This window comes from Dunckerocampus dactyliophorus, chromosome 10 (assembly GCF_027744805.1).
Source record: "Dunckerocampus dactyliophorus isolate RoL2022-P2 chromosome 10, RoL_Ddac_1.1, whole genome shotgun sequence".
NCBI lineage: Eukaryota > Metazoa > Chordata > Actinopteri > Syngnathiformes > Syngnathidae > Dunckerocampus > Dunckerocampus dactyliophorus.
In genome coordinates, this window is record NC_072828.1 from 18,150,662 (window position 1) to 18,178,577 (window position 27,916).

General features: G+C 40.6%; 2 protein-coding genes across 2 annotated transcripts; one reads left to right on the top strand and one right to left on the bottom strand.

Moving 5' to 3' along the window:
* The first annotated feature begins 1,054 nt into the window (after window positions 1–1,054).
* Window positions 1,055–23,377, top strand: LOC129188637 (PH domain leucine-rich repeat-containing protein phosphatase 1-like). The gene is made up of 17 exons (XM_054789466.1): window positions 1,055–2,997; window positions 6,060–6,256; window positions 7,349–7,474; window positions 7,610–7,758; window positions 8,865–9,011; window positions 9,808–10,035; window positions 11,436–11,638; window positions 11,749–11,809; window positions 11,893–11,988; window positions 12,564–12,719; window positions 12,803–13,003; window positions 14,621–14,783; window positions 15,179–15,309; window positions 15,410–15,526; window positions 15,917–16,111; window positions 16,229–16,466; window positions 19,918–23,377. The coding sequence occupies exons 1-17, from the start codon at window positions 1,386–1,388 to the stop codon at window positions 21,046–21,048; spliced, it is 5,151 nt and encodes a 1,716-aa protein (XP_054645441.1). The 5' UTR covers window positions 1,055–1,385; the 3' UTR covers window positions 21,049–23,377.
* Window positions 21,372–27,914, bottom strand: si:ch211-191a24.4 (uncharacterized protein LOC100150331 homolog). The gene is made up of 4 exons (XM_054789478.1): window positions 27,712–27,914; window positions 25,951–26,060; window positions 25,551–25,669; window positions 21,372–24,644 (listed from the first exon to the last, which is right to left on the bottom strand). Exons 2-4 carry the CDS (start codon window positions 26,049–26,051, stop codon window positions 23,986–23,988), a joined length of 879 nt encoding a protein of 292 aa, XP_054645453.1. The 5' UTR covers window positions 26,052–26,060; window positions 27,712–27,914; the 3' UTR covers window positions 21,372–23,985.
* Between the last annotated feature and the right edge of the window lie 2 nt (window positions 27,915–27,916).

Sequence of the window (27,916 nt, forward strand, 5' to 3'; positions counted from 1 at the left end):
CATTTAAGTTGTATTTACACTTAAAAGATGGTGGTTAAATGTATATGAAAATGAAGTTGTGACCCCACATTAAAGTTGTTAGATTAATTAAAGTGTACGAAAATGTAATTTATTTAAGTTATTTTACATATGTTATTTTTTATTATTTCCAACCTTTATAGATGATCAATATTTTCTTAAAAATGTTGAATTTGTGACCATATGAATGCGCCTTATAACGATGGGTTTCTATTGATCCAAATCCATGCTGCGTAATAATAAAACAAAATAAAACAAAGATACCTAACCAACAGTGCTGGGAGTAACGCTGTTATTGTTTTCCAGTAATGGGGAATCAAATTAATTACTATTTGAAATGTAACAACGGAGTTACTGTTACCATCAGTGAAATGTGTCACAATATTATGCACTGATTATATACTGATATCTACTGTATATCTGGATTTTGCTATAAAGCTTGTCGACAGGAAAACACTGTCCCCTAGCGTTTTGACAGAGAATTGCAAGTCACGAGCTCTGCCTGTTTCATAAAATTAGAGTTGAGGTTAGAGCTGAGAATTCTCTCAACAGAATACGCCAGTACAAAGCTAAATCCGAATTGTTTTGCATAGCTATGTGAAGTTGTTTTGTTTTTTTTAATTAATGCAATAATTACGTTGCCTGGTAACTGATTACATTTATGAATGAATAATTTTGTTATTAACTTAGTTACTTTTTTCGGAAAGTAACTAGTAAAGATAGCGAATTGCTTTTTCTTTAAAATGATATGACAAGACAATAATAACGCTCATATTATCAACCTAATGTATTATACCAAGCGGACTACAGTTGATTTTTACATAAATATTTAGAAAAACTTTTTGTAATGTATTCCACCACTGGCTTATGTGCTGTCCTGCAAAAAGAAAGTGAACTGAGACAACAAAACGTTATATCCTTGGTGGAGATCATACTGGTATATTGCTACTGTCCACAGTTTTTGTTCTGACCAGTAATGCAAATATCCGAGCGTTTGTTTTGACCCCGAATGCGCCATAATTCATATCCAATGAGACCCGCCCTACCCTACACACTGACCGTCAATCATCTGTCTCTCCATTCTCCAACAGCGGACGCCTCCTCTTACTGGCTTCCCTGATGACAAACTACAACTGTCTTTAAAATTTTAGCTCTTAGTGGAGAGCTAAAGGAGGTATTTAAGAATGGGGTGATGTGGTGCGGTAACTCTTTGGACGAGCTACGCAGCACCTTAGCATGCTAGGCTAACGGAGAGCCACATTCATTTGACTGGCCGGAGTGGTAAGTAACTGAGCGAGCTAAAGGCTCCGCGCTAACGAAGGCTAGCATTCAGCTGCAGGCTGTCTTTACTAACCACCGCGAACGGGATGGAACGTGTGAAGGAACACGAGTGTGGGGCCCTTTCAACTTCGCAAACACCACAGTGGACGCCAGAGCCTAATCATGACGGTGGTCCAGCGAAATCTATTGGATTTACAGCGATATCTGTTGGAAAGCGACCATCCATCGGGGAAGATGAGGGTGGAGGCGCTGAGGCAAAACTCTTAGGGAAGGGAATTGCAGCCACCTCCCTTCTCCAGATTGCAATAAGGAATGGGATCTATCAAAACCAAGTTGCTAACGCGATTGGTGGCGCCAAAAATAACATGTCAGCGGTGAAGACAGCTAACATCTACAGTCTGTCTTCCGTCAACAACAGCACTTCTCCCAACTCTTTGCTGAGCAAACGACGCCAGCGGCACAAGAGGAATCTATCGCTGGGTTCCCCGCCGACCAGCTGCTCTCCCGGGGTGTCTGCTGCGGAGGCGACCAGCCCCGCTCCTTCAGCCTCACCGCTGAGCACCCTCAGCCTGGATAGGAAAACGTTCCTCAGACAGAAGCAGTCAAAGCAACTTTTGGCCTCCGACAAGGGATGGGTGAGATCGGACCTTAAACGGGGTTGTATTCACGTCCATGACTGGCTCACGCCCTCCTACCCACGGCCGGTGCTGTGCACAGTGGATACTACTGCTAAAGAGGTGGCCCGTAAGCTGGAAGCAAGTAAAGCTGGGGCTGTCTTGAGAATCAACTGCATAACAACTGCTGATGTAAATATCTGTAAGACTAGTAATGGACAGACTGATGACATACATAGTATAGGATTGGATCCCAAAGACATAAAGGCAGAAGAGAATGAATCTCTGCAGTATAACAGTCACACAAAACATTATTTTGATACTAAACTGTCTTGTAACCCATTTGTAGATGACAGAACTGCAAGTAACTCTTCATCTGAGGTTTGTCTGAATGACATTGGCGTGGATTTGAATTCGAGTGTGGCAGACGGTTATGTTGTCTACTCTGGATCAGATATAGAGAGTAGCACTTGTGAAGACTTCAGCCTAGGAGGACCTAAAAGCACAGTACACCAGGACTCGCTAAGTGATGGCACGGGTTTGGGTACGGACTCATCAGCATTGAGCCCAAACTGTGACAGTGCCCCAGAGGGACCTGACCCATTTGAGAGCTCCTCTGAGGAGATCGAGCTCACATCCTCACCAGCCCATTCCACATGCAATTCTCCTGCAGACCAGCCCACTACCACTGACCTCACAAATACCCCCGAGCAATCGATAAGCACACTAGAGATTGACAGTGGGACTATAGCTGGTGACTGCAGTGATTCACCCCAACTCATCAAACCTCCATCAAAATGCTCCAGCAGCTCTCTGACTCGGCCCCTAAGCAGCCAAGCATCAGTGCAGTCTGACACGGAGGTTTCAGCAGGGAGCAGAGGCTGGTCAGAGCACATCAATACTAGCCCAACTCCTTCTCTCTTTGTCCAGCTGCACGGTGGAGTTGTGCGACATTTACAAGATGAGGAGAAGCCTCTGCAAATATTAAATGAGTACCTGACTAGCTTGGGCTTTGAAGACCCATGGAGGGTGCAGGAGGAGGGGATGAATGCTGGTATTGGCTGCCTGATTCGTTTCTACTTTGGTGAGTACTGAGACATGTATGCACTTATTTTTGTATTGTATGTATTTAAAAACAGGTTTCATCTCTTTGCCTCAAATCATGAACAATAGGTGACAGGGAGCTGCTATTTTGCTAGATATAGCAGGCCACTTGTGTGTGCTAGGTTGTTTTTATTCTCGGTGTTCCATGAACTCTATTGTGTGTGTTCAGTCGGACTGTTACGTGTGTATACAATTGTCCTAGTGGGACAAAACTCAGTGTTGTGCTCTTCTCTCTGTACATACACTAGTTGGGAGACACATCTGGAGGCATCAGGTGTGCTCTGTTACGTACTCAAAATAACAGATCTGTGACATTTTAAATGTATCCCCATCCTTGTTATGTTGTCATGGATCGCGTTGTTGCTGCAACTAACAGCTATCGTAATGTTCGACTAGTCATCGACTATTTAAAAGGTAAATCGACAAGGCGTTACAGATCGCTTAAAACAATCGCTCGTATGTATCCCTCAGCTAAATTTATTTTATTACTTTAGTTATTACATTATTAATTAAATGTAATATTGTTTTTCAGCTTGTTGTAATTATTGCATAACTGTGATTTTTTTTTTTTTCCTTTTACTACCAAGAAAGTCAACAGTCCTTCCAGAATCTCCCGTGAAAACCATTGGAAGTTTATTTAAAGAAGGACAAGACAATCAGGACTCGAACGATGATTATAATAATATGTTATAATGGTAGAGGAAGCTCTACAGCAGGGGTCACCAACGTTTTTTCTTGCGAGAGCTACTTTTAGAAAATGAAAATGGCCACGAGCTACTCATTTTTGTAGAAATGATTTTCATACCTTATTTCAACCCAAACAAATCAAATATGCTTGTTTTACCAAAACATTCACAAGATGCTGGTATCCACAACTCACATTTTATGTTTCAGAATACATTTCTTTCTAGTGTTCTCACATTATTAACTGAAAACCCGAATGAAAAGCAGGCCTGCGGGCGCCTCATGTGGTCGTGGGGGGCTACCTGGTTCCCGCGGGCACTGTGTTGGTGCTCTACAGAGTGTACCGGAATTGTAAGAGATAGGAAAAGATGGAGACAGCTGCTCTACATGTCCATGACCCCTGACCTTCAGATGTGAGGATGGGACTAGGCAAGGCGGAGGCAAAATAAGATTGTGCAGGTCGTCATAAAGTCTGTTACTATATATGTAAGAAGAAAGGAAATACATTTTGGTATTTATTATAGTACATGTTTTTCTAGCAGTGCCATAAACAATTGGAGGAATACTAACACACATATTTACAGTACAATTTATTTAGTTGTCTTTGATCATGCATGTATTTTATTAATATATTTTAAATACATTTACACAATGCCAATAGTTTTGTGTCTATGATACTGAACAGTTATTGCAAAAAGTCCAGCTCATTTCCTCTTTGCTCATTTCTTACTTGCTTTACATTACTGCTTTTCAGATATATATTCCAATTTTTCGCCCCTCATTGTAAATGTCATTATTTGCAAATTCTGTAAACATGCAGTAGTTTACAATAAACCAACAAAAATGTCCGTTAATTAAATGCAAAAATCCTTACATTTATTGATGCAATATATCATTGACCAATTTTGCCCAGTATTTCAGAAACAGATGTAGCCTGGCTTACTTTTCTAATGGGAATGTCAGCCTCCGCACACATGTAGTAATGTGTGCAAATCCTCAACAAACTGTAATGCCTGTGTTTGTGGTTAAGAAAGATGTGGTCACCAATGCAATTTCAATTTTTATTAATATAAGATATTTTATGACATCCTTATTTTGTTTACACCATTAGACAGCATGTGGTGAACAGCGCACAACCTGGATGCTGGACAGTGCAGGTGAAGTTTCCTAGATTCCTGTTGTTTTTTGTAAGGGAATCAGGTATTAATTATTAATAATGCTGACATACGTAAGAATAAATTATCAATGAGTACAAAAATGTGTTAAAAATGCAATAAATAATCCTGATGAACAGAGGGTGGTATAGGTTGCCATGATTAATTATTTACTTTAAATAGTGCAATCCAAACCTGCCTTTTTGCACCCAATGAGGGACATTATGCAAATCCTTCAGCAAATGGTATCGTCAATTAAGTGCTGAATATGGGGATTGTATTTGTAACATTCATGTGTTTTAACCTGGACATGCCGTGCTGGATGATGATGTCACTAAGCGTCACTGCTACTGGACCTTAAACTAACGTCCAGAGGCATACAAAACGTCCTTATTTTGCATATTGTGCCCAAAAATGTCACTTAAAATGAGTTTCAAATAAGGCCAGATGAGTTAAATATGAATACTGAATAAAGTGAATGAACTGACCAAAAGAAGAAGCGAATCAACTGTATTTCACAGGTCAACTACAACTCCTATTACAACCACATACCCGGAAGACAATGACTTCACCGACGTTTAACGTCTTTATCAAAAACTCTTAAAAAAAAAAAAAAAGCACACCCATATAAAGCCCTCTGTGCTTAAATCCAATGCTTCATTTACTAATCAATCGATTGATTACCTTTTAAACGATGTTAGATCAATATATAGTATATATGTAGTATAACTACCTGTTTTACTGTGCATATGACACTAAAACTCTTGAATCTTGAATATATATGTCCTCCTGAATGGAAACTTGAGAACCCAGATCGATGTAGTTGAATCCTAAGAATATAAATTGGTGCATCAATGTCGTGAATGAATCGTCACACCCTTAGCAAGTTTGTTTTTTATTTATCTTGGAGTTAATTGATTTATTGATTACCGTGACAGTCCTACCTCTCAGCTTTTCCCCTGTTAGAGGTCACCACAGCAAGTCAATCACATGAATGGTTTTGGCTTAGTTTTTATGCCGGATGACCTTCGTGATGCAACCCTGGCCGTAAATTGAACCCATGCCCTCTGCCATGAAAAGCAGAAGTGTGTACCATTACACCACCAGTGAGAACTTGTTTTAACGTGCATAAGACCTGAAAAAGAACCCCGTGTGTGCTGTGTATTAATCACTCCTCTGATATAACAAACCGCTCTCTTTTCAGGAAAACCTCGAGCAATAGGTGGTTCAGAGCGCGTGCAACTCTCTGGGGTGTTCAATGTCCGCAAAGGGAAGCTGGCGTTACCTGTCAACCGCTGGTCCAAACGTCAGGTCACTCTGAGTGGAACCTGCCTTATTGTGTCGTCTGTGAAACACGCACACACGGGCAAAATCCATATCCTCCCTCTTGTTGGTGGCAAGGTATGCAATGAAAGCCAAGCCTTGAATTGTAAACCAAACAAAGGATATCCCAATTTGCATCCCATGTCAGTTTGGTTTTGGGAACAAGGTTCTAAACATTTGGTTGCTGGACGACCACTTTACCACCTAAGCCTGTGTCTATGTACCTATTTACTGTGTATGTAGTGGGTTGCTTAACAAATTATAATTTAGGGCTGTCAAAAATAACGCATTACCGGCGGTAACTAATTTATTTGAATAATTACGTGATTTTTTTTTGTGTAATTAACGCATGCGCACCAGAGCAAGCATGCCTCTGTTACAATTCCAACACCAGATACTGTATGTATCTCCAACTCACACACACACGTCTCGAGTCCACTCACACTGGGAATGACACTTCCTCATTCTCTTCCTCATTCTCATTACAAGGAATGCAAGATGCATTCAGGGACACTCCGAACATCACAAAAACGGCTTTACAGTGTGCGTGTGTGTAAATAAACAGGAAGATCAAGAAAAACATGAAGTGGATATTCTTATCACATACTGCGTAACTCTTAATTCGGATGTACAGTTTGCTACATTTAAGTATGCTGGAAAATACACAGAAAGCAAGTAAATTTACCTTAAATTACGTGTCTGAACGTAACCCCTCATTGCTCATAATAACATGTTCTGCTAATATTACAGAGACTAATGTTAGACAAATAGATTTTTAGACTTGTGTGGTATCTTTTAGCTTGATTGACATATTCAGTTTTTTTTTTAATACATACAAATATGTATAATCCTGTCCTTTCATTTATCTTTCAGTTAATTAAATATTACATACAATAAAATGGGCATATTTCAGACATAGTTGCTAATGGTGATTAATCATGATAAATGTTAAAACATGTGATTAACCAGATTAAAATTTGTAATCATTTGACAGCCCTATTATAAATATAAGCAGTGGTATCTAATTGTGTTTATTGTCCCAGTGATGCTTGGAATCATTTGTGATGCAACTTAAATTGTCTTAGTCTTTGTCTAACACAGTAGATGACAGAAGACATTCATGATTTGCTTGTGTTGCAAAAAAAAAACACTTCAAGTTCCTTATTGCAGGTCGATGAGGTGAAGAGGCACAGCCACTGTTTGGCCCTGAGCTCCGCTGGTCCCCAGAGCCAGACCTACTACATCAGCTACGACTCCTACACAGAGCACCTCCGCTGGCACAGAACGGCCTCAAAGGTGTGAGACTGTAATTACTGTATGTGTGTGAACATTTCTTTATCCCACTACCAAATGAAAATAACGTGGTTTCAGTTCAGCTTCAACACCAATTATAAGTGAACCTTTTTTCTGTCCATCCTCCTGCTGAGTCAGATTGTGTCCCAGAGGGTGAACTCGGTCGACCTGTCATGCTGCAGTCTAGAGGAACTGCCAGCTCAGTTGTTTTTCAGCCAGGACCTCACACATCTCAATCTCAAAAACAACTTCATGTCCTTGCACAAAGGTGTTCCAGCACTTACCAGGTGAGTTTTCAGGACACACCACTACACAAGTGTTAGTGTTATAACATCCTGCCATCCTATTTGTATGGGCAGACATATTGTGTAGTCTGCCAGTAAACAGCCAATTTTTTTTCTTTCTAAATTTCGCAGTGCTTTTTACAGTCTTAATTAACTACAATAAATTCCAAACTGTAAACACTTGAAGCCAAATTAGACGTGGCCCGTGTGAAGCTGGCAACGTGATTTTAGCAAAGGACAAGCAATTTTTAGCATTAAGCTTTTATGATATTCTATGATAAAATATTTGTATTCAGGCATTTTGCCATCTGGGCCAGAAATAGCAGCTGAACAAATCTCTTTGTATACATAAAAAATGGGCAAATTTATGGTCATGGTAATGGTTTAGTTTATTTCCAAAATGCTTAATGGTTTGGCCGGTGACCAGTCCAGGATGTACCCCGCCTCTCACCCAAAGACAGCTGGGAAAGGCTCCAGCATACCCGCGACCCTAGTGAGGGCAAGCGGTATAGAAAAAGGGGGGATGGATGGATGCTTAATGGTGTTATATTAAAGTCCATCACATGTTTACGCTTGGACAAATCAAAATGTCCGAAAAGGAGTAGGAAGAAGCCAGCCTTATTTAATCCTATCCAATCTCTGAGTATCAGCAATTGCTGATAATTTTCTTGCTTCCTGTGTTTAACATGTACTAGGGGTGTAACGGTACACCATAATCACGGTTCGATACGTACATTGGTTTTAAGATCACTTTTAAGATCATAGTAAGGGAACAATATGCAAAACATTAAGCTCCTTAGCTTTTGTGTAAACGGTTTTAATGATTTTAAAAATGAAACATAAAAAAATTAAAACTGCTGACAGGTAATTGGCCAAAATAAATGGGGGCACAGCATGTACAAATTTATCATACTCAACGTGCAAATTGACTCTCGAATACGCCCGTATGCTTCACAGCTCTCCATTTTGTTGCATTTTCCAAGTTTCAGTTTCAAGTTCAGTCTGTACAGTACAAATAATTAAATAGATATACTAGTATTTCAAATCGGGGAGGCGTGAAAACATTTTTGTCTGTTTTCTCACTGTTTTTGATTAAAATGTCTTTGCAGGTTTTGTAAACTGAAGAGCCTCAGTTTGTCTAATAATGAACTGTCGGAGTTCCCACTGGCCTTGTGTGACATCATCTCCCTGACTGAGCTCAACTTGTCAGGAAATTACCTTTCATCTCTTCCTGTAGAAGTAGGAACCATGCTCAAGTAAGTTGACAAAAGTAAAGACTACAATTTTGGGCAGAGGTTTATATATACACACATTGGGCATACATGTCATATTCATTTTGAGCACTTAATGATTTATTTGAACAATTTTTTTTATCCACGGTGGATTAATTATCCAACATACATCTTCACTGATTTTATGTGCACAAGTTAAGCTAAAAAGAGGCAGCTAAGAATGCATGTCCTTTAAAACAGGAGCTGCTGTTGGCAAGAACCCGCGCCAGTCACACGCATGCTCCATACTGCTAACACTCAGCTAAACACAGTCAACTCTAGCTTGCTGACGTCACACACGTCACACACTTCCGAGGCCCCGCCCCTTAAAGACACACACAACAAGTCACAGATATTACTCGACATATGTCTTCTGAAGACCAGTCCAGGGTGTACCCCGCCTCTCACCCGAAGTCAGCTGGGATAGGCTCCAGCATACCTCAGCGACCCTAATGAGGATAAGCGGCATAGAAAATATATGGATGGATGTCTTCAGAATGCCTTATATTTGTATGTTCATTTAGCCATTTTTATGCTTGAAAATGCTTAATTTAGGCCAAGAACAAGTCAAATTTGATTAAATGTGCATATTTTTGACTACTAATGGGTCACAGTAAACCATGAAATGGCAATAATTTATTTTGAAAAAGTGTGTTTGGGTGAAGCTGAGAAATTCACAGTTGAAAGTGGCAAGGGACAACTGTATTTAGGATGTTTTTTTTTTTTCAAGTTCAACAAATTTTTCTGATTTATTAACGAAACCAAAAAACTATATTTGCAGCTTGCAGGCACTTCTTCTGGACGCAAACCATCTGAGTTCATTGCCTGAGGAACTGGGCTCCTTAAAGAGCTTGGCCTACCTTGGCTTGTCCTTCAACTCTTTCACCTGTGTTCCCCCTGTCCTGGAGAAGCTCAGAGACATAGAGAAACTGTGTCTGGCAGGAAACCAACTCTCTTTCTTGGATATGGCAGAACTGCAGTGGTTGCCTGCCTGTCACATAGATCTCAGGTAGACAACTCCTAATTCATGTATTGATTAAGAGGTGTGTTTTCCTACTGTTGTTCTTTTGTACCCCCTTTTTACTTTACGGTACCAAATCTACTCAACATAGCCAGGTACCAGCCAGGGTTGATATACTTCAGAATACTTCAGTGACATAAAACATGGCTTCCATTCTCAAAATAAAAATGGTCTCTCTTATGTGGTAACAGCGACATACCGAAAAGTACAATACAGTGTCCCTCTGTACTATACAGTGTATATTTCAGTAATGGAAAACCCACTACCCCATATTGAGCCAAGCTGAGCTGAATCCTAATGTAAAGGGGAAAAGCACCATAGTGTTTCATCAGCATGCAGCGTGCCTATGTCCAGGTTATCACCATGTTTTAACTGACTTATTGTTAATGCTAACTTTTTTATAAATTGTAGATTGTTAGTGTATCCAGAGCCAAACAATAAGCTCGTTGAATTGATTCATTTTGTATAAGGTAGTACAGTGTTCCCTCGTTTATCGCGGAGGATAGGTTCCCAAAATAGCCCACAATAAGTGAAATCCGCGAAGTAGCCAACTTAATTTTTTGACAATGATTATATATGTTTTAAGACTGTAAAGCCCCTCACCATACACTTTATACACTTTTCTTAGGCATTAACATTTTCTCACATTTCTCTCTTGTTTAGACACTCTCAAAAAAGTTCAAAACTTCGTTTGAATTTTAGTGATCAACCTACGAAGGTTGGACACAAGAAATTATTAAGTGACTCACATGTATTTCACTCCTCTGACCACGCATCTTCGTCCTGGCACCGTTCCGCTGTGCTGCAGCGTTTTTGTATCCTTATTAAAATATATTGCTCCTGTCGTCATATCGTCGTCCTCCTCGAACGAAGATTAATTTTTTCCGTAATGGCGCCCTACAGCCGCAACTTATACCTTCCTTCAGCATGTCCAGAAGTCCAACTTTTGTGGGATGGTTAGCATCTTCCTCTACCTTTTAGGGGTGACCGCAGATGCTTTTGATGGTGAAAGGATGTTTTGTCGACACTGTGGGTGTTGTCGGGGATAAAACTTGCAAACATACAGCACTTCAGATTCACACTGCTAGCGATCGAACATTTATGTACATTTGGCAAGCCGAACGCATTCTGTACTGCACAGGAAGGGACGAAGGAGATTGATGGACAATGGTCTACAGTCTCTTAGCCAATCAGGACGCAGAACACAATGCGTGGGTTCTCCCTTAGCCAATCAGGACGCAGAACACAATGCACGTTCAAAAAGCACAGAAAAAAAGTCATCGAAATGTGAACCGCAATGTAGCGAGGGAACACTGTATAAGAATATTTCTTAGCGAGCCAAATACCAGCTGATGTCCCTTAATTACTGCATGTTAATGATCATGCAGGCTGAACTGGCTTCAAAAGGTGACATTGGGAGATATGGAGCAGCTAGTCCACATAGTGCACCTGGACCTAAGGGATACTCGTTTACCAGTGCTGGATGTCAGGCCTCTCTGTAAACTGGAGGTTCTCCGCTGTGACAGAAACACACTTTCCCTCCTCAAAGTCAGCGGACACACCCTCAAGAGCCTGCATGCTGCACACAATGGTATAGAAACTCCCCGTGTTGGCTATAGTTATTAAACACATCATGTTTGATGCAAAATTTTAGTTTTCCGACAGCTCACAAAATAATCAATGTTCTGCTTATGATTATAGAGCTCAAAGAACTAGAAGTACAGCCTGTGCCAGAGAATCTGACTGTTTTGGATTTGTCCTGGTACTTCGACTCATTGCAAAAACAGAAGTGCAAAATATGTGCTTGTGTTTAGCAGCGTGTTGACTGTTTTTATTTTCTAAAAGGAACAAGCTTGGCCTAGTTCCTGACTGGGTGTGTGACAGCAATAGACTGGAACTTTTGGACATCAACCATAATTGTATTACAGAGCTACCCATACGGTGAGTGTCAAGGATTCAATAAGCTCTGTTTACTCCTTTTCAGACATGTTGAATTGTGCAAGGGTAAACGTGTTGCTCTTTAATCTAACTTTGTTAAACATGTTTGAAATCAACTAAACTGTTACCATTACCATCCTCTTGAATTCAGTATCTTAGCAAAAGCTAGTGGAATGTACAGTAATATACAGTACATACGTCTCAAACATGGGACACGAGGATTAGATAAAGTACACATTATGATTGTTAGTATGTAATTTCAAGAATAGGAACAGTATGTACAAGTCATCGTAGTAAAAGTCCTACAAACAAATGTAGTATCTTTACAAGTTAATACATTTAAAAAATCTAGTAGTTTTTAAGTATTCATCCTTTGTTTGATGTTCAACACTGAATTTTAAGTTACATTACTACAAAATAGCATGCGGCATTGTTTAGCATTGTTGATCGCTAGTCTGTTGTTTATAAAAGTTTATGGGTGCATATTTCCTTGAAGGAAAGGAAGATATAGTTGGTTCTGTCTCCTATTTAGGGTAACGTGGTAATGAAGATTGGGCTTGATGTGTTTTGTGTCGTAGGTTGCTGTCCAGTGGGAGCCTGATAAAGCTGTTTGCAGGCTGGAATGCTCTTTGTCAGTTGGCTGAGTTGCTGGAGAGATCACAGCTAGAAACCTTAGACATGCAGCACAATCATCTGACTGAACTTCCAAACAACCTCTTCATCAAAGCCCAGAAGTACTTACAACATCCTTTCTTTAATTTTTATCTTGTCTTATCTACATTTATATTGTTTTTTTTTTTATTTTATTTTATTGCAGCTTGCAGTACCTAAATGTGTCAGCTAATAAGCTGGAGTGCCTCCCTGCAGCTGGCCTATCACATGAAAACTTGAGCAACCTGAAGGAGCTCTATGTGACCTACAACAGCTTGACAGACAAATGTGTCCCTCTCCTACCAGCGCATGCCCACCTTAGAGTTCTTCACCTTGCTTATAACCAACTGCAGACCTTCACTGCCAGGTAACCGTTGGGTGGTGAGAAGTGAGAAGAAGTCACCCTGCATAAAGAAAATAACTGTCAGGGGGATATACTGCCTTTAACACAAAGTCACCTGGGATAGGCTCCAACTCACCGGTGACCTTGAAAAAGGGTAGTACAAAAAGTAGATGAAGGCAACCCAATTTAAATGACACCACAACATTAATCTTTTGCATGTCTTTATTACGGAAAATTATCTGTTGCCACTTATTTGTTTGTGGAAAATGTATTTGACCCTTTAATTCAGTAGTGGCGTGACCACCCCATGCAATGTCCCCGGTATCAATTTTAGCCCATTTCTCTCAGAACAGCGTACAATCATCAAGTATTTTGGTGGTCATCCTCACATGTACATCCACAGCATTTTTATTGATTGAGGTTTGGGCTTCGCTAATGTTTTTGGTCGTTGGTCATGCAAAACTAGACACAAATTCTTAATGTTTTACAAACTTCCCGCACCACTTGTATTACACCGAAAAAAGGATTTTTGTCATTGGCGTCATTAATACTTGTTTTGTTTTTAAGATGCTTTTCAAGTAATGTGATCGCTCCTCTATAGAGTGATGATGGAGAGCAGATGAGAAACTGAGAGAGAAATTCCATGCTTTCATGTAGATGAGGCTATTTAGTCTGTCTAATGAAAGGATGTATAAACGTGTTCTATATGAAAATCATGTATTTTAGCGTCCCGACAGAGAGACGCTGATGCCAACTTTAACACGCCAGCAGCAATGTTCCAGACCAACACCCTATTCAAAGGCTTACACACATGTTTTTGTATCAACACTTCCTCCTTCCTCCTAATCCACCACCTTATCACACTTAGTTTTGAACAGATGGAATCAAAGTCAGCTGTAGAAGTTACACTTTTGCACATGAACGCTTGATGAAAATAGCATCATCGGTGAAGCATAAAAACTTAAAAATTGTGGGCTTTTTTTTAAACAGTGGTACAGATATACTATACATTGTAACTGTATTATCACGTAGTTACAGTATCAATTTTTACCAACTTATGTTCCATGAGATGTGTGGAAAAATTGCCTATTTTTGAAGAAGAAACAAAATTCTTCAGACCACAAATCTACAAATTTGCTACCTTGCAAATGTGCAGGTATCCACTGTAGTTCAAACTACAAAACTTCTCAAAATGCCAGGATTCATGCACAAGCTTTTTTTGTTGCTGTGGTTTGCACGCTAGATGATTTTTCCAGTGAGAGGAATCAAAGACGTCTGACAGACAAACTACTTTCTGTCTTTCTTTGTGTGAACTTAGACAGGAAATTACAGTAAAGATAATGCTTTTGTTCCAAACATAGATGTTTGGACAAAAAAACAAACAAGCCATTTCAGTAGTTCTTTTCCTCCCATGTGCAGGAAGGTCACACAGATGTCAAGCACTGCCTTCTTTTCATTAATGCTGAAGTATAAAACTCCCTATAGACTGTCAATAACATATTAACCAGCTAAATTTTTGTCTTGAAGGTTCACACGTAAAAAGCTAGTTGAGAAAGGCTGAAATTTCGTATGCTGAACCAACCAGTAAACTTAAAAAAAAAAAAAATCTGTCCCTGATACAACTGCAACTCTCTCCTGCAGTAAACTGGCACAACTGGAGCGTCTCGAGGAGTTGGACCTGAGCGGCAACAGACTGAGGACTGTGCCCACAACGATCCTGAGTTGTCAGCGCCTGCAAACACTGTCTGCGCACTCCAATTGCATTGATGCCTTCCCGGAGGTCCTGCAGCTGCCTGAGATAAAGGTTAGCAGTCAATATTCAGTCATTCGGCGCAAGTCACATCTTATGCTTTCTCACAGGTTCTTTCAACGCCTCACAAGAAATTGATGGTTTTCTGAAAAATGGATGAAATTAGCATACATTGCAGTTAATAGGCTTCATGTTTCCCTGACCCTTACAGCAACAATATGCTGAAATATACATGCTGCTGCTAAACCAAGTATGGAGGAACAATAAATAAAAATGCATCTTCCTTCGTAGATGATAACTGTATGATACCGAACCAAAATTAGGCATTACAGATTAGGCATATATCCATCTTTGCCTCATATTAATATGCCACCTAATCTCCCTGTAATACCATCCAAAAACTCCCTGAATACAGAAACACCCTCTGTGTCCAACCATGTCTTTGTCAGTGTGTTGACCTGAGCTGCAACGAGCTAACTGAGGTTACTCTGCCAGAGTCGCTACCTCCCAAACTTCAGGAACTGGATCTCACAGGAAATCCCCGTCTCAACCTGGACCACAAGAGCCTGGAGCTTCTTAAGTGAGAACCTTACTGAACAATTCACACTCTATATATAAAATATATATTTGACTCATTGAATCGATTGGTGGTTTTGCCGTGATCCGTACTTTCTCTCCAGTAATATCCGATGTTTAAGGGTGGACCTGTTCCCCTCTGCATCAAGTGCCAGTGAGAGCCACGGAGGCCCAGCAGTCTGGAGCCACGGCTACACGGAGGCTTCCGGAGTCAAAAACAAGTGAGTTCTGATGTTTTGTGTGCCCTATTTTTTCATTTTTTGTATACCTTATTGTGTCTGTTGTGCTGTGGCTGTATAAGATAGTAAGGTAGTATTAATAAGTTTGTTTGTTTGAACCACATTTCCAAACATTTTATTGATACATTAGCATGGCCAGTTTAATTGAATGAAGCTCATTCCCATAGTATTGCCTCATGTAGTATAAATTCTACTATTGAGCTCTGCACACTATACAGCATCTTTCTGAAGATCTGATATTTGAAGACAAGCATTTGTTGCATCCAGTATTTAGATTTACTGTGCTGGAAACTGCAAGATTAGTTGAAACTGATTTAGTCGTGCTATGCTTCATGGTTGCTTAGTTTTTCACCGAGTTGCTGTTCCTCTCAGGTTGTGTGTGGCAGCTCTTGCCCTGGACACATTCTGTGGCGTCCGTGAAGCTCTGTATGGTGTTTTTGATGGCGACAGGAATGTTGAGGTGCCTTACTTGCTGCAGTGCACCATGGGGGATGTGTTAGCAGAGGAGCTCCAAAGGGGCCCAAGCCAGGGAGATTACATGACAAACACTTTCCTCACCATGCAACGGTTGGCAAATTACTGACTACTGTAATTCAGCAGGAAATAGAAAATGGGGCCTTGATAATACGGCCCCGGCTCCAGCTGCCCTACTGACCACAGAATTTCTTTGCTGATCTTACGCAGGAAACTGGGCACAGCAGGCCAAAGAATGGGAGGCTCAGCAGCTTTATGTCACATTAGACATGACCCAGTGCCTCCTGGTGAGCATGGCGGCTGCTTTACCCTAAAGGCTGCCAACGTAGGCAGATGCCAAGCTGTTTTGTGCAGAGATGGAAAAGCTATGCAACTCTCCACCATCCACACTGTCAAAGAAGAACTAGAGTACGAGAGGGTCAGGCAGCATAATGCCATCATCACGGAGGTACAAACAATGCTCTTATGTTTCATGTGTTCCTGCTGGTCATATGGACAGGCTTTATTCTTTCTCTCAGTCTGACCAAATTAGACACCAAAACACTATTTCCACAAACAGTAGAGTTTTGGTGTGGTATTCAGTCTTTCCCCTACCATTAAAGTTCAAATAAATTGTATTTTAATTTCTATATATCATTTACCATTTAAAAAGAACAGGTCAACTTACCTATTAAACAAATAAACAATAGCATTACACCTGCACGTGTTCCCAAACCTGCAGGTGTTCACAAACTTTTGGATGGCAGTGTATGCTATGTATCTTACTTTCACGTTCTTTCTGTCTCTCCTATCTTGTGCTTGTACAATTCTGTTCAATTGTTATATTGCTTGTGCTCATCAAAAGAAACTGATTTATTGCAGAACATTAGGTAGAAGGTAGAAACAAACCTTTTTTTTCTGATGACAGACAGGAGTCTGATCTTTCTTTTGGCAGGTTCCATGTTTATTTAGCCATAGAACACAATATTCTGTGTGCCTGGAAACATCAGTCAACATTGTCTAAAATGGACGGTTGTCTTTTGAAAAATGGCTGGGATTGAATGAGTTAATGGAAAAATTAAGAGTTGGCGTTTTGTACATTTGTTTCTTATTTGCTCAAAGGTCCTGTTTAAAATAGGGTTAGCCCATTTCAACTTTTTCACTTCCAATCCGAAGATATTGCAGCCTAGAATATCGGCCAATACCCACCGATATCGATCCAATACAGTATCAGCACAGCACATCTCAGTCGTCACTCACAATATTGTATTTTTTCAGAATTTAATTGATAAATGAAGGCTGTTTTGTGGTAGACTATGGGCTATTATTAGTCAAGACATATTGAAATACAAGTGATATGTAGTATTCTGGTCACAAGGCAGCAGTACTGACATAAAACATTGAGCCATTACTTTACATTGCATTACCTTAACACTGCATGAAGTTATGAATCAGCCATGGCATGTCCAACATGACAGAGTGGAAAACAGTTCGCCTCCCATTCTGTGTGGAAGTGGTAAGTTTTTGGCATCTTAAGCTCAGAAGAAATAAATTTGAGGCTAACTGATTAGCTCGCTGTTTCAAGTCCCTGCAGCATAAGAGTTGGGCAATGTGTTGTATGACTAATAAGAGTGTAAAGGTGACTATAGGCGTGTTGTTTCGTGTCTACAGGGCTCTACTAAAGTTAAAAAAAAAACATTTAGAAAGTCATTAACAGATTTTCTATGCTCTAAATACGAAAATATTCCATTTATTAACATTGAATCCTACATTGTGGGAGTTAATGTATCACGGTCGGGCCTGGAACCAATTAACCGCTATAAACGAGGGACGACTGTACTTTCGTTACTTGTTTAGTAGCGTGGAATGTTCGAAAAGGCGTGATCAAGAGAATAAGAGTCAGCAACGGTAGGTATGGGAAAAAACTACCTGCTTTGCCTTTTACTTATCCGCCTAGCTTCTGGTTTTCGGGATCTGTCTTTTTACCACAGTGACATTTTGTTTTTAAAACCAACAAGCAATGCGGTTAGTTCAGAGCTCGTTTTTGTCCCACGGGGAAGCCACAAGTGGATATCACGTTCATGGGTTGCGTACTAACTTTTTCAAGTGTCACTGAACAACGTTACTCTCTTGTTGTCATTATACTTATCATGTCTTGTCCTAAAAACACTATTTGTGTGTGGTGGTTTAATGAACATAAACACAGTGTGTCCAGCCTCATGATGGTGATACAGAGGTGATACAGGAGTCTCCTATCTCGCCAGGCGATTTTGAGTAGCTCACAAAGGCTCAAAGAATATTTGCTTCAACTCTTGGTATTTTTTTTTTTTATTGTAACTGTTCAATTCAGACTTTATGCCATTTATATGATGACAAATGACCACAAAATAGCATAAAGACGGCGGCCACACTGTTTCAATGGAGATCTGCTTGGTAAATAAAGTAGTGTACAATTGAAATGCTGCCAGTCATAAATAAAACAAATAGTCGACAGCTCTAATAGTGATGAATAGTGATGAGACCCCTGCAACCTGGACACTGAATTTACGTTGAGCAGGACATATTTTTATTTAATAAAGATATTTATTTGGATTATTTTACTGAGTTCATTTTGTTACCTTGAGCTAAAAAAATAACAGTTCATTTGCCATGTATTCGTATTACTCCAAAACATGCATCAAATTAAATTCAGGTTTCTGTTAAATAGTACAAAAATTGTTTCACTCAAATAAAGGCAAAAAAAAGTCTATCCGCCCAAATGTTGTTTTTTTTCCATACATACCTATTTGCTAGGGGCCCTTGGAATTGTCTTAACGGTGCTCAATAGCACTCATCATAAATAAATAGACAAATGTACAGTTAATCCATGTGATCGGTACCAGTATCGGATTTGGCAGCATAAAACCCTGATCGGAGCATCCCTATTGAATAATATATGATTAATGTGACAGTTCAGTGCAGTGAAACCGACTGTAATACCTAATGTGACCAGCAGGTGTACTCGCATCTCTTAAGTGATGTTGCTAAAAGCCTTACTCAATGAAGAAGACACACTTCCTGCCTCAAGAGTTATGCTTTTTTTTTGTGTCACAGCACGACAAAAAACGAGCTGTGGGCTGCAAATGACTCTCGGGCAACACTTGGGACACCCCTGCTTTAATTCTTTGTTGTTTAGTTTTTGAGTTGAACAATTAATAGTATTTGCAATTACAGTAATAGTTAATTAGTCAGTTAATTAGTCCCAGACCCGGCGTGGTAAGTAAAGTAAGATTCCTTAGCTCAGCTTGCCATGGGTTACGGCCGCAACAGTAGAACCTTGTTTTTATTTGGCATTTGTATAATTTATTTTTATTATTCTGCCTGTTGCGGAATAATTCAAACCTGCAATAAAAGCCTGTTCCAAGTATTGTGTCTCACAATAATATGACTGACACCTGTTGATTAGGGTAGAATACTATGTCAACGTTTTTGAATGCCTTATTTCTATTTTACTTCATTTAGCCATTTTTATGCTTGAAAATTGTTAAGTTACGCAAAAAAAATGTAACATTTGCTTAAATATGCATATGTTTTGACTAATAATAGGCCATATTCAACCACGAAACAGCATCATTTATGAATGTATTTTTGAAAAACTGAGAGTGAAGCCACGAAATTCAAACAGTGATGTGGCGAGGACTGCATATTCTAATACGATTTTCACCGTTGACATACACAAGGAAGAGTATTTCATAACGACATGACAGAAATCACTTGGGCAATAACAGATTTATTGTGAAAGATATGTTGCATTATTTTATTGTAAAATGTTCTAAGTTCTATTCGCTATGTGATCCAGTACCAATGTGAAATGTGATCTGGTGATGTAATTATTAGCCAGCTTGCACCGTTGACTTAAGGTTTCTTCCTTCTCTCTGCAGGACAATAAAGTCAGTGGTGTGACTGACTCCACCAGAATGATGGGATATTCCTTCCTGTGCCCATCAGTCACCCCCCGGCCACACATCTCTGTGGTAACACTCACCCCACAGGATGAGTTTGTTCTGCTGGGCAGCAGAGGCTTGTGGGACATGTTGTCTCCCAGCGAGGCAGTGGAAGCCGTCAGGAATGTTCCCGACGCCCTGGCTGCCGCGAAGAAGCTTGTAACTCTGGCTCAGAGCTTCGGCTGCTCCGACAGCCTCAGTGCCGTCGTCGTCCAGCTCAGTATCACCCAAGACTGCTGCTTCTGTGAGCTGCCGCCTCCACCTCCCAGCCCAGGCTTGGGTGTGCACGTGCAAACCGGTGTTCACCCTTGTTTGGTGAGCGGCGACGGGGGCAGCTTACCGCTGCTGCCTGCTTCGTCGGGAACTGTCAGCGAGCTGAGCGAGTTCAGCATGTCTGAAATGAGCAGCGAGGTGGGCTCCACAGCATCCTCAGAAGAGCCACCTCTTCAAACTGAGCCAATAGCGTCTCATCTGAGCCTGCCAGGAAGAACCGGCATGCGGCGTGTCGGTTGCGGCACTGGCAGCTTCCAGAGGCAATTCTCTGGAGCGCTGTCCGACAACGGGCTTGACAGCGAAGACGAGGAGCCCATTCCGGGGGTCTTTTCTAACGGGAGTCGTGTGGAGGTTGAGGCTGATGTGCATAGCCTGCACAGCAGGGGCCACTCTCATATGCCCTCAAGCACAAGGGTTCCTCAGTCCGTCGCGTCCAGTCATGATCCGTCGCCTCTTCCCATCTCAGCTACCCCTTTCCCTGTCACTCCATCCTCCCCCTGCCTCAGTGGAGAGACTCAATCAGGCACTCTGGGACGTAGGGCTCGAGCTAACGGTTCTGTTGCCTGCCAAGGGAGAAACCAGGACGTGATTGAGGAAGCGGCAGATGCACCCGTTAGGAAGCAAGGGGGCTACTTTAACGCTCCTGCCCAACCCGACCCTGACGATCAGTTCATCATTCCACCCGAGCTGGAGGAGGAAGTGCGGCAGATCATCCAGCAGCAGGAGCAGCTGGAGACTCACCAGCAAGCACCCACCTACCAGAAACCCATAGACTATTTCATCACACCTCTGTAACTCTTGTCATCTGCCGTAGTGGCGGCCATCTCCATCTAACAATCCAGACGTCGGTCACTTTGATTCATTTTGCACCACTTGGTCCAAAACCCGAGGATTCAGATTGTTAAGGACCAGACTGTTTTTTATTTGCTTTATTTCTACAGTTAACTCTGTGCCCCAGAAAGTCAATGCAATTTTTATAACACTCATGTTGATTAAATCATCACATTTAATGTATTTGATTTGAATTGATACAGCATCATTAATTTGAAGAAGCATTGTAAATGCTTTTAGTATCATTTTGACTACATCGCATCATCGATGGTACGTTTCAACAGTGTTGTTTTGTTGATGCTCACACTTCTTTTGGCCTTGGTTGTTAAGTCAGGCCTTCCAGGATTTTGAAATTGTTGCGGGCGTAAATTCCTGAGTTCGCAGGAGTTTTTTTTTTCCCAAAAATTGCGTTGGAAGTTGCTGTGTTTTTTCTAGATGTTTGTTGCAATATAATTTCGGGAGAAAGTAAAAATTGCAATAAACCGTGATTTTCCTCTGTGTAATTTATAGAGACATTTTTTTTAAAGAAGCAATTAATGAGCATATATTGAGAGCAAAAAGACTGAGAAAAGCATCTTACTGACATGGCACACAAAAATGTAGCAAAATAGGTTTTATTCAGCCACAACAAAGTACACCTCTAGTCCTGTCAGGGAAGACTAACAATCACAGCTCAGCCTTCACATGAGAAAAACATAAAAACTTTCACAGTTAAAAATCATTCATGAAGATGACTACAGTAAATGATGCAAAATTCTCTCAAAGCAACATACTAAAGGCACTTCATACTATGTTGACACGTCATACAAGCTGTACGCTGACTACTCTACAGTCAATTATATCCAGGCTAGTAGTCTCCCTTGAATATATACCGAATATGTACATATTCCTATGGTCATTTTCAGTATACAGTGGATCCCTGCATACTTGCAATTCAGCATTGGCTGATATTTGTTCAACATTTTGTTATTTCTTTCACAAAAATACGCAGTTTTTTTTTACACAAACACATCTCATTCAACCCGAGTCACTGCTAATTTATAAATAAGTGATGAGAGGTAAAATGTACAGCATACATATACTACTCTTATAAAAGGTCCACAATTTTTTATGTTTACCTTTACGCAATGCGTTGAGATTTTGGCAGTCCTTGAACGCACCATAGTTGCTGTGAGACGCAAAAGTGAAACTAAACTTCTACACCGTGACTCAGATTCCATCTGTTCATCCATCGTCTTACATTATCATTCATTAGTGCTGATGTGATTCATATTGAAGAGAGAGAGGTTCTGGAGAATAATTACAACAGTCACGCTTATTGCAAATGTTGATCTGAAATCGGAAGACAACAACATCCAGCTAGCAGGAGGATTTGTAGGGGGCTCTGTGTCAAAAGTAAAACATTTTCATGGGCGTATCAATTACTCCAATCGAGTGGTCTTGGAAAATAAACCCTGTGAATAGCAGGGATCTACTGTATTATTTTTTTCATAGTGTATTTAGGCATGGTGTGTTTACCTACATGTCTTAACCAACAGTTGCCTTCAGTGTGTTCCATCTGCTGGTATTTTTACACATGACCACTTAACACAAATGTGTGCATCGTTTGCAAAACACCACCACAGGCTCCCTTATTGTCTGCTGTGATCTATATTGGTGATTTTTGTTGGTAAATGAGAGATGATGAGATTATCATCTCACACAGACGTCTGCCAATGTGAATAAGGAAGTAGGACATGGCTGGGCGATGCAGGACCACATTTGATTGGTTAGACAGTTGATGTGCGCGTTTGACCGTTATTCAGGGACAAATTCGATGGTCGAAAATGACGATTGGCCAAAACGTGTGGGGAAGTTGTCGGGACTGGACGTAGTTGTGAGGTTGCGCATATTTTCCGGGAATTTGCAAGAATCGCAACATTGTGAAATCCTGGAGGGTCTGGTTAGTAAACTGTTTAACTCCAAGGAGTTTAAAACTCTTAAGTGACCTAGTCACTGATGCATGCTAATATTCTCTGAGAGAACAGATTTATTTCTGAAGGCTGTTGTTCCATGTTTGTGTTATGGCAGTATTGAGTGGTGCTGCGGTGGTGAGTGAATGCTGAACAAGAGGATCGTACTGTACGAACCGGCCCAGTGAATGTTCTCACAACTGTTACATATTTCTCAATGCACAAGAAAGCTCTTTTAATACAATATATAAAACATGTACATTTTCAGATAACTATTTCATGTTGACTCATGTCTTTAATAAAGATGGCCATGAAGATATACAGTACACCGTACTGACCCAAATATAAGACGACCCGAGATTTTTGTTTTCAAAATCACCGTTTCAATATTAGTGAAATAACTGGTAGAGTGGCTGCTTGACAGTTGTTGGGTGACTCTGCATCACTCATCACCGTGATGTTAAAATTGGCATCAGAACTCCTTGACAACTTGCCAAGCTTTTAAGGTGTTCACGCTGGTAGTTCGGTAACAAAAGATTAGTTGAGCATTCACAATGGCATTTTTGTGCAGTAAAAACACAAGTTTAAACTAAGGACATAATCAAGCAGCTTTTGCCACATATTACGTGATGTACATTAAGTCAAATATTCCAAACCAAAATGCTGTATGCTGGGTTGAATATGTTGGTTATTTTTATATTCTTCTACTTCTACCAGCTCAGATGTCATGAAAACCTTCTAAAATCTACTTTTAAAGTTTTTGGAGCATTCTGCCACACATAGAGAGGGGAAAGAGGAGACCTGAGATGGTGCTTCTATTTCCTCATATACATTTCTAGTTGTAGACCCCGATAATACGACAAGCCGTCCTTTTGAGACTTTTTTTTGTACAAAAATATAACATATTGGGGTCTATGTTTAGAGAAAGTGGCAAAACTGCCCGTCTCATTCATACAGATGTGGTTTCGGCCCTCAGTGGGGCCCTCTGAGGGTGGGATCTCGGCTGCTCTCTCTCCACCTCACGGTGTTTTCGCTCTTGCAAGTAGCGCTTCACCCTACGCATGGTTTGGATGGTGAGAACCGTTCCGACAGCATACAGGACCGCCGTAATGAGTCCAAATAATGCCACAGCTGCATCTGCGCCACTGACGTCACAGTTCATCCAAGTATACCCGTTTCGTGCATACAGCCGCTCGCGCTGCTGGCACACATCAGTGGCATTGACCCTGATGACAAAATGCAGATAGAGGCCAACAGCCACCACGTAGGCCACAGCTCCCACAGCCTGAAACACCAGCGCTCCATAAAAAAGCTTACGGGATATATGGTGGGGGGGCTTGTTGCCTGCAACCACAAATAGGAGCGAGACCACACCCATTGTCAGGCTGAAGGCAATGCCGCCGTAGATTCCCGGCGCTCTCATCTGGCTGTACTGCATGTCCAGTTCTCGCACCTTCTGCAGCTCAGTGCCTTGCAGGTTAAAGTTGGAGTTGATGTTGATGCCGCCCAGACCTCCCATGGAAGACAAGCCTGACATCACCATCTGAGCAGCCACCACGCAGACCAAGACCAGACCATTGGTCAGCACAGAACAGATCAGAACAATACCTGATCATGACAGGAAACATTCAGGTCACTATAAATCTTCCAATTGTTCAGAAAAGGCCAGTTACATATATTGTATTTTTTATTATATATTATTTATATACAGTATATATAATATAGCAACACCTCTCAGTAAGAAGTTGGAAGACCTTGCACTGGGTTTCTTTGACACTACAGCAGGTGAAACCACCTCCTGGCAGAAAAGAGACAGCTTTTGAAACCATGCTGCTAAATCCTAATGACTGCCACCTGCAGTTCAGATGAGACGGTCTCGTTCAGGTGTCAAAAGTTCTTTTCAACGCGGGCCACATTGCCGTGATGGTTGCCCTCAGAGGGTCAGTTATAACCGTTAAAGATGTATAAACATCATACAAGTGATCCATTAATATATAATTATTGTTATATATTTTGAAATCCTAATTCACTGAAAAATAGAGGCGAGCTGATGGGCATACATCCAACTACAGGTACATATATTGTATATTTTATTTTAACAAAAATAATTTATGGTAACAAAAATAGTTGCAGGGACTGCAGTGGGACTGACGGCTCCTTCACTCTGTGTGGGGTTATCAGCTCCTGTATCTACTCAGAAAGTGACAACTGCTGCGCTTTAAGGCTATGTCCACACGAATTCAGGATCTTTAAAAAAGGGCATATTTTTCTACGGCTTTTCGTTCACACGCAAACATACGTTTTTGTCCTTAAAAACTGAGTGTGGTGAAATTATCTTCATTAAGAATTATCTAAGTACGAGTTCCTATTCAACGACTGCATCTCATATAGCATCTTTTTACCTCGGAGTGAAAGAGGTGGTGAATGCAAGAAAACCAGTTTGGCCAGCGTGAAGTCATAGAATCCAGGATGAGCTACGCATATTGAAACCAGTCTGAGAAGCTCCAGTCTCACCTCTCCTGGAGCACATGTGTGTGCATTTGGAGTCGTGACGTTCAACATGTGGCACACCCTGCGTATGTGTGGGTTGATGGTCGTTTTCTCTGGAGTGGTATGGATGTTGGGAAGATGCTCTGGAGAACACAAAAGATGTTAGAAAAACAACATTCATCTATCCATTCCTGTGCCAATATTACAGATGGCTGCAGTCTTTCAAGTTAATAATACTGGTATGACTCACATTGTGGCAGTTTTTGTAAAACTTTTAATAAGATATAGACTGCAGTGGTGTAGAACTGCAGTATATTGTACTGAAAGGTGTTTCTATATTCCCCCCATATACTTATAGTATTAACGCATGTACTGTGACGTTTTACAGGTAACATGTGGTGTTTTCAGATGACTTCATGCACACCTGTCAGATGATGAACTCCCCCCACCGTGTGGCTCACGGGGCTGCCTACGGTCACCATTTCTGTCTCTGTGGCCCCGGTTTGAACGGGTTGGTTGGCTCATGGCTGTGGACTGAAAAAGATAAGATTAGAATGTGAAATAACATTTCAATATAAAGGGAGGTAGCCAATATAGATTACATTATAAAATGCATGGAGGAAGGTGTTTAAATGCCTTAAGTGCCTTTTGGACTGTCAATCAATCATCCATCCAATTAGTTAACAAAGTTGAGGTCCATTTGGTTTTAATTTGCTTTACAGTGGTGCAATCCTAAAAAAATAAAATAAAATGCTGTAAAAAAGTACACAATTTTGTTGCTATACAAACTTGCAAGTTGTGGCAGGCATTGTGTTGTGGCTTGTCAATTTGGTGTTCATAAGTACACAAAAAAAGTGGTTTCCTTGTCTCTTGTGGCATGGTAGGCTCCATTATCAGCTATTTAAATAATTCCCATGTATTTCCTTACTTGATCAGTTGCATAGACAACACTGGCTTCTTCAAGTTTTTCCGCCATTCATAGACAAATATTGTTGTTTGCCCATTGATGCACTCCATAATACTTAAGTCTTTAAACAGTCTCTTCACAATTTTGCTGGCTTTTTTTTTTTTTTAGATAGATACTTTATTTATCTCCAAGAGAAATTCACGTTTTCAGCAGCTCTGCAAAAGTAATAATACGTAATAATGATAGCTGGAGTAGCGTACGCTAGCGCCTCGACACAGGAAAGTACTTATGGCTTTACCAACCTCAATAGTGGCCATTTTGGCTACGTAGCAAAAGGGGAGGGACTAACTTGAAATAAAAGTGACAAAAAGAAGCGGTTAAATATTGTGATCGTCATTTCCGGTAAGTGTGTAGCGACAGTGATCAATTTGGGACCGCACTGCACTGTCATATTTGACACACTCAGGAACTAGGTACACAGTGTACACAGTATACCTATTGAAGTGTACTGGTGGAAGTATTCAATTAGAGACCACGCCTATGACCTACTGTGTGCTCACCTCACCATGCCAATGGACTAAATATCACAATATAACACATTACAAAATATATTCTTCATTAAAAGGAGTTGCTAACTGTCGAATGTGTTATAAGTATTGTAAACCCATCATCTTCCTGTTCTGAAACTGCAAGTCACGCCACACGTGCCTTTATGTTTGTTGGCAGCTAATGATAGCGATTCGGCAAAGTTGAGCTGCTAACGTTAGCCTCGGACATGCACATACTGTATATACCAGACAGCCGCGAGTAAAAGCCAAATGCTCACCAAGTTTAACTTCGAATTATGACAAATATACATTAGACATTCATTTGTTCAATCTGTTTTTTTTTTTAACCACTATTGGTAGAATATAATAGCCGCTGGTGTTGTACTTATATTTTATGGTTGTGGGGGGGGGGGAGAAACAGTGTAATTTGGAGCCGACGCAGGACAGCACCAGAAATGTACTGACGGTCCCCAACAAAGTGGAAATATAGCTGACGTTACGTAAACACTTTGCCAAATAAGTCTCTAAAACAAGAGTAGTTTTTCCAAGTCTCATAACTTTTAAATAACTCAAATCAAGTGAATGTACTTAAGCATGAAAAACTATTAAAATGTCACAATTACTAGACCACCGTCTACAACATAAACACACTTCTATTAAAACAAAACTATTAAACACGAAGCTTTCTCAAGAGTGCGCTCAAAATGGAACGTGTGTGCTTAACTATTACCGTTGACTGGAAAAGAAATAACGTTGAAATCCGAGCAGTGTAGTCCAACTATGTCGCCATTACTTCCCGTGCGCGGCTGGCCCAGGTAGAAGGGAAGGAACCCAGCCCTGTCTCGAGGTGGGGAGGCGGAAACGACACTGTAGTTTCAGGTGTACTGTTTCCATTAGCCCCTTATTAGTGGTCTTTAAAGAACATTGTAATGGGA

What these genes read in the sequence shown, in the direction of transcription:
- LOC129188637 (XM_054789466.1), top strand. Translation starts at nt 1,386, where the DNA reads ATGGAACGTGTGAAGGAACACGAGTGTGGGGCCCTTTCAACTTCGCAA. An exon ending in GGTGTTCCAGCACTTACCAG is followed by an intron (nt 7,759 to 8,864) that starts GTGAGTTTTCAG and finishes ATGTCTTTGCAG; the next exon opens with GTTTTGTAAACTGAAGAGCC. An exon ending in ACTGTTTTGGATTTGTCCTG is followed by an intron (nt 11,810 to 11,892) that starts GTACTTCGACTC and finishes ATTTTCTAAAAG; the next exon opens with GAACAAGCTTGGCCTAGTTC.
- si:ch211-191a24.4 (XM_054789478.1), bottom strand. Translation starts at nt 26,051, where the DNA reads ATGAGCCAACCAACCCGTTCAAACCGGGGCCACAGAGACAGAAATGGT. An exon ending in GGGAGTTCATCATCTGACAG is followed by an intron (nt 25,670 to 25,950) that starts GTGTGCATGAAG and finishes TGTGTTCTCCAG; the next exon opens with AGCATCTTCCCAACATCCAT. An exon ending in ACACATGTGCTCCAGGAGAG is followed by an intron (nt 24,645 to 25,550) that starts GTGAGACTGGAG and finishes TGTCATGATCAG; the next exon opens with GTATTGTTCTGATCTGTTCT.